The sequence below is a fragment of the Arachis hypogaea genome, chromosome 6 (assembly GCF_003086295.3).
Source record: "Arachis hypogaea cultivar Tifrunner chromosome 6, arahy.Tifrunner.gnm2.J5K5, whole genome shotgun sequence".
Taxonomy (NCBI): Eukaryota; Viridiplantae; Streptophyta; class Magnoliopsida; order Fabales; family Fabaceae; genus Arachis; species Arachis hypogaea.
This window is the reverse complement of record NC_092041.1, coordinates 324,809-331,796: the sequence shown is the minus strand read 5'-3', so window position 1 is coordinate 331,796 and position 6,988 is coordinate 324,809. Positions and strand designations below refer to the sequence as shown.

Here is a 6,988-nt window from a genome sequence, read left to right as displayed (position 1 = left end):
GCCTTTATTAACTCCTCATCAAATACTTCACAAGCTACCAATTCAATTCACAATCTCAATTTTTTGTACTTCAAATTATATACTCCCTCTCATTGTTAGTTAGTATTATCATGTCAAAGATTATAAACACAATTAGTAGCACAAGGGCAGAGGTGTGGCAAGCACGCTTAGGATCAGCCCTAAGGACCACTCTAGCATGCACCATAGTAGGTTGCACCTCCCTCTACGGCCCTGAACCCCTCCGGCGCTATCTCGAGTTCCCGGCCTTCTCGTATGTTACCACAATCCTCATAGTCTCCGACGCAACACTCGGTGACACCCTAAGAGGTTGTTGCCACGTCCTCTTTGCCACTGTCCAGGTCATGATCGTTTCTCTTCTTAGCCTTCATGTGATAGGACCTACCAACTTCTCTAACCACACGGCCGCGATGATGGTCGCGGCCGGTTCATTTTTAGTGGCGCTTCCTGGATCGTTGGAGTTGGTGGCTAAGCGGATTGCATTCGGGCAATTAGTGATTGTTCATGTAAGCGCCGCGATAAATAGCGCCGCGGAAGCAGGGGTGACGGTTTACCCAATTCATGCTGCATCCTCCACAGCCCTTGGAGTTGTGGCTTCAATCCTTGCCATGTTGTTACCATATCCTCGCCTCGCCTATTATGAGGTAACCTAGCTTGTAGCAATATATATACATACATATATGCAAATTATGCATTAGTTCATGTTTTGACATATTGAATTTGGAATTAGAAGAATAATCCTTATGAAATCTTGTTAGGGAAACCTTTTTACATGTATCATCGGGAAAAATGGTAATTCTTTTTGCGATTATACTACATGTACACTAAAATCAGCTACTAAATCAATTATCAATATAAAATACATGTAAAAATATAAATACATATTAAAAATAAATTAAATCACATATATATTTATACACAAATATATTAGTAGCTAATTTTTGTATACAAATAATATTTTTATTCTTTTTGACATCAATTTAATTTATAATTATGTTTGGTGTGCATCTAAATCAACCATTAATATAAAATATATATTAAAAAAATTAAACTATACGTATATTTGTATATAAATATACTATGATTAATTATAATATATACTTAGCCTTTTTGTTTAATATAAAAGAATTTTTTTAAAGAAAATTACTTGTTTTTATTACTTATTACTTATTAGTGATGAGTCCACTTTGGGGTATATGCCTATCATCCCTCGAAAATACTACGAAGTAGTTCCATGAAATTAGTAGATGGATGACATCACACTAGAAGTTAAAAGCTTTTTTATGTCGAATATAATTTTAAAATAAAAAGTGATGTAGCACTATTTTTTTTGTTGGTAGAGAGTGATATATAACAATTATTGTTACTTTAGTTAGAAGACTTATTTGATGTGATATTCTCCGACGGCGGTGTATATAAAATTATTACTTATTGAATAAATTTATTTGTATACTTTCTTTATTTATCTATTTTTATAAACCCCATACTTAATCTGAAATTTATATTTCATACATTACTTTTTTCTAAAAAAAAAATCTGTTAAACAATTAATTTTTTGTTTTCTTTCATTTGTTTCAAATTAGCGTTATAAACTAACCTTCATCCTTATTTGTGAAAGAAATTAAGAAAGCAACTTTCATTTATTTTTGAGTAAAATTTTTTTTCGACCCTATGTTTTTTTAATGAGAAAAAACTCTGAATAATTTTTGATAATTATTTTGAAAAGCAACGAGATCTTCAATAAAAATAAAATATTTTTTATTTTTTATTTTGTTTTTTATGAGACTGATTAATTTATCTATTAATATTTTTTTGTATTAATAAAATAAGTCTAAATAACATGTTAAATTATCAATTTATCTATTAAAAATCAATTAGGATTAACAAATTCTTTTTGTTGAGAGTCTCATTATCTTTTAAGGATAATTGCCAGGATAGTTTAGTTTTTTTTTTATATTTTTGTTACTTTTTTCAAATGTATTAGCTAAATTTATTGTGTAAAACTAAGAAATATTAGTGAATTTTAAATTGTTTTTACTTATAAAAATTAAATAGAGGATATATTAGTGACTAACGTGTTACACAAACATATTCAGAAGAGATATCATTGATAGAGGGACTAATCAGTCACACGGAGTTAAATATCAAGAGTTGAAAAGAGTTTGTTTTTTGGGACCTCGAAGTCCTTCGAAAAAATTATTAGAGGTCAAGATGAGTATTCACCCTTTTTTAATTTAGACAATTCACATCTTAATGATTGAAAAATGACAATCTGTCTATTATCATTTCTTTTCATTAGACGCATGAGCCGTTATCCTTCCTTTTTATTAAACATATGAGCCCTTCTATAAGAATTTTTAGCAAAGAATGATGAAAATACTTACGCATAACGTAACTTGTATGACCCGCCCTTTATCAATCATACATGAATAATAACCATTCGATTAGGACTGTTTAGCTCTTACATAATCATCAAAATGATTCCCAGTCAAATGGTTATCAATTATCATTATTCTACAGCATTGTTTTAATAACGGTATAAGTAATAAACAGTCTCAATCAAATGGTTATTACCTATATAAAATAGGTAAAGGCCAAATCATACCAGCTAATATCATATGCAAGTATTTTTTATTATTTTTTATCAAAAATTCTCATAAAAAGACTCATGCGTCTAACAAAAAAAATAATAAGAATAGATTATCAATTTTTATTATTAACGTGTGAGTTATCTAAATTAAAAAAGGACAAAAGCTAAAAAAATATTTTACACTTTATTTTTTTATTTGGACTAAAATGATCATTGTATTACTCCTAATAAAGTAACTTAAATTTAATGCCTACTTTGGTAAATCAATATGCGTTTCTGAAAAATTAAGTAAGGAGTACAGCACTATTTAAATTCTAAAATTTAAATACTAAATTTTAAATTGTAAAATTTAAATTCTAAATTTTATATCGTAAATTATAAAATCTAAATTTTAAATTTTAAACTCTAAATCTTAAATTCTAAATCTTAATTTTTAAATTTTAAATTTAAATCACTAATATAAAATATAATAAACGAAGAGTTAAGATTTCTGTGAACGGGGTCCGAGGGTGGTAATTACAACATACAAAAACCACAAGCAACGTACAAGAGTAACAAGAATATTCAACCAAACAAATTCAAAAGAAACAAATCAAAATCATAGGATAATCTTACTAGCTTCCCCCTTAATACAAAATCAAATTCCTTGCCCTGCAGCCTCCAGTAGTCCCTCTCCATTCTATTAATTACATAGCATATGCATTTTATTTCATTTCTTCTTTTTTCTTTCTTAGTGATTACATCTTGCAAAATAATTTATTCGTGAAAGTTAAAATACAGCAACTATTAGTTTAGAGCAAGCAATGCTCGTCTTGTCAACAAGAAAAATTAAAGAAATATTACTAAAATATAAAAAAAGTGACCAAATCTAATTGAGAAGAGTAAATGATGAGCCAAATAACATTGTTAATGTGCAAGAGCAATAATACTTCACTGTGATGTTGAGAAAAAAATATAAATAGAATAATACCAACAGAATATTAGTTTTTTTTTTTCTCTGTTTTAGACGGTATAGTAGTGTTAGTCTAAGCTTAAAGAAACCACCTTCCTTAATATGATCTTAAATTTGATCCTAAAATTTACCTGTATATGACATAAAGATAACACTAGAAAATCGAAAAGAAAAAAAAAGAAAACATAAAATGATATAATTTATGTTATCTAATGGGCAATCTATCTACCACCAATTGACTAATGGAAAAATTTATGCCTTTGGAGGGTTTGTTTTAGTATTATTATGGAAAATACATTAATAGAAACATTTTGTATATTTAATTTTCCCCTTATATATAGATATTATACACATCCTTTATTAATGAAACCTTTTTATCTGTATGTAATGACTAGACGTCACAAAAACATTTTTCCGTTGACCCTTGAGATATGTTCCAATGAGATAGGAGCAATCTTAGCTTGTTTCCATGTGCATGTTTCCACACATGTTTGTTAGAGAGAAAGGTTAACATGGCTGAGTGTACATTATACAACATCATTTGAGTGATTAGGGAGAAATAATAATTAAAATTGAGCCAATAAGAAATAAGTCAACACTTGTTTTAGATAAGCAAAAGCTTGGGTTTTCCCCCCTTCCCAAAATCTTATGTCCCTCCTTCCCGAATATTACAATGGTTTATAGGAATATACTTGCAAGTTTTTTAGAAATTTTTTTGAAGACATTTAATATAGGTTTAATTATTACTCCTAAGTACTTATGAGCACTTAGATAAACTATATCTATACTCGTGCCGTTCATAAATTGACTTTTTAACTAAACATGCAAGATAATAATGGGTTATAGATAGGTGAAATACTACTTTCTCTACTTTAGTTTTCGTTCGATCTTTTAGAGCATACAATATCACTTTATTATAATAGTTTGAGAATGATTTAGTTAAGTGTTTTTTAAGAATGATAATGGGAAGGATAGAAGCGAATTTCAGCCTTATCCAATTTCACTCTACTTTATTCTATTCTATATAAATTCTACTTTGTTATTACTTGTAGGTAGTAAAAATTTGCACCTTAATTCGTCCTGCAAAATATCCACCTTGATTCTATCCATTCCTAATCTCTTATGAGTTGTACTGTCATCGCTAAGAGCCCCATGAATCCATGAGCTCATGACCATGTGCGCAGAATAATTTCTCTCCACATAAGAATTGAGTCCTTTGACTTTTAACACCAATTGTTGTTGTTTTTCTTTCTTTCTTATATACCTTAATGAAAGTTCAGACATATGTCCGCCTTAGCGCAATTTTTTTATAATTATTGGCTCCTTTTGTGCAATTTGTACTTTTCAGGTGAGGAAACTCTACCGATTATACACTGATAACATATCTGAAAGGTTAAATTGGAATATAGACACCATCACTGCCTCAGATAGTTCAACTGCTGTTGGTTTTTCCAATCAATCCATGACCCTCTCTACAATAGGAGCCAAGCTTTTCCAGAGAACCGAAGTTAACATGGTAAGCTATCAACCATAACCAAAAGCATGGGATTGAACAGTACTTGCATATTCAGTTAATTAGTTTCCTAGTAACAGCTATGAATTAATTATAATATTTGGTCATCTTTTTCTCACTAAAAAGAAAGGCATGCATTGGGAAAGGCCTCATAATCCTCACTGCATAGACCCAAAGGAGAGACTGCAAGACTTGGAGGTACCAATCAGAGGGATGGACATTGCTTTATCAAGTTGCACTTCTTTTCCCATTGATGTCATTGATGAAGAGCTCAGAGGTGTCTTGATCCATTGCAAAGGAAGATTCAGCCAAAAATTAGATCAACAAGGCAAGTGTTTTGCACCTTTTGATGCAACCACCAACTTAGAGACCAAGAAGGAAATTTTGAACAGAAGCATTTCCAAAGCCTATAAAGATCTTCCAACTTCATTCTTCTTGTATTGTTTGCAACTTCTCCTAGACAATTCACCTGTGACAAAGAAAATTGACCACATGGTGGAGAAAACAAAGAAAATTGGTGATTCCAAAAGGATCTTCAGAAAGATAGCAGAGGTTGTTATGAACTTTATGCCTAGCACTCACAACTTGGTTTTTGCATTCAAGTGCTCCCTTTCATTAGGTCTTGCTGTCTTCTTCGGTTTGACATATAATAAGGAAAATGGATATTGGTCAGGACTCACAATCGCTATCAGTTTTGATACTAGACGCCAACCAACGTTCTCGGTTGCAAATGCGCGCGGACAGGGAACAGCAATGGGATCAATCTATGGGGTTCTTTGTTGCTCCATTTTCCATAAATATGCGGATTTGAGGTTTTTGCCTCTTCTACCATGGCTGGTTTTCTATACTTTTCTTAGGCATAGCAAAATGTATGGCCAATCTGGTGCGATTTCAGCTGTTATAGGAGCCTCACTTATCCTTGGTAGGAAGCATTACGGCCCTCCAACTCAATTCGCAATAACGAGAATCACCGAGGCCACAATAGGACTCGTTTGCTTCATCATTGTAGAGATTCTAGTGAGTCCCTCAAGAGCAACAACTCTAGCGAAAACAGCACTTTCGGAAAGCTTGGGAACACTTCAAGATTGCATTACCAAAGACATGCCAATGCCATCTATAAGTTCTCAAGCACTAAGAGAAGGACAAAATAAGATGAAATCTCTGGTGTGTCAATTGGAAGCATTTATAGCAGAAGCTGATTTGGAGCCAAATTTCTGGTTCCTTCCATTTCATGGTGCTTGCTACCAAAAGATGCTCGAATCTCTATCAAGGACAGCAGACCTCTTACTCTTTGTGGCATACTCAATGGAACAACTCACACAATTATCACAGAAGGGTAATGGAGGATCCGAGGTCGACCTACAAAACGGAATGAATGAGACTATAGAGAATTTTAAGAACAAAGTTGGCCCGACATTGAAATGCCTCGAAGAGATAACAAAGATGAAGTCGCTTAAGAAACTAGAGAAAGAGTTGAAGAAAAGAAATCTTCCTTGTGATATTGAGTCAGGAGAATATCCCAATGCAGAAACATTCTTGATTGGAGATGAGGACGTGGAAATCATTTTGGGGACTTTCTTCAAACACCTGGAGGGCATAACCAGCAGAACTCACACTAACAGAGATGAGGAAATGCTTTTTCATTACAGTTGCTTGGGATTCTGCATTAGTAACTTGGTGAGAGAAATCATAAAAATTGAGAACCAAGTAAGAGAACTAATTATGTGGGAGAATCCATCAAATCAAGCGAACATGAAAGAAATTTGTTGTAAGATTAGCACCTTGTGTTCACTGTCATAAGTGAACACAAGAAGTAACTTTTCCTTGTGAATTATTAACCAATGTCGATGGTATCTTATTGTAAAATTATCTAACTAAAATAACAAGAGAAATGATGGCATCTTATTTTGTTACA

The 6,988-nt window shown here is 32.0% G+C and overlaps 1 protein-coding gene across 1 annotated transcript; it reads left to right on the top strand.

The window, feature by feature from the left end:
- LOC112806030 (uncharacterized) lies at positions 1-6,988 on the top strand. The gene is made up of 3 exons (XM_025848348.3): positions 1-662; positions 4,909-5,076; positions 5,200-6,988. The coding sequence occupies exons 1-3, from the start codon at positions 111-113 to the stop codon at positions 6,871-6,873; spliced, it is 2,394 nt and encodes a 797-aa protein (XP_025704133.1). The 5' UTR covers positions 1-110; the 3' UTR covers positions 6,874-6,988.

Coding starts and splice junctions, on each gene's coding strand:
- LOC112806030 (XM_025848348.3), top strand. CDS start 111: ATGTCAAAGATTATAAACACAATTAGTAGCACAAGGGCAGAGGTGTGG. Junction 663..4,908: donor CTCGCCTCGCCTATTATGAG/GTAACCTAGCTT, acceptor TGTACTTTTCAG/GTGAGGAAACTCTACCGATT. Junction 5,077..5,199: donor AGAGAACCGAAGTTAACATG/GTAAGCTATCAA, acceptor CTCACTAAAAAG/AAAGGCATGCATTGGGAAAG.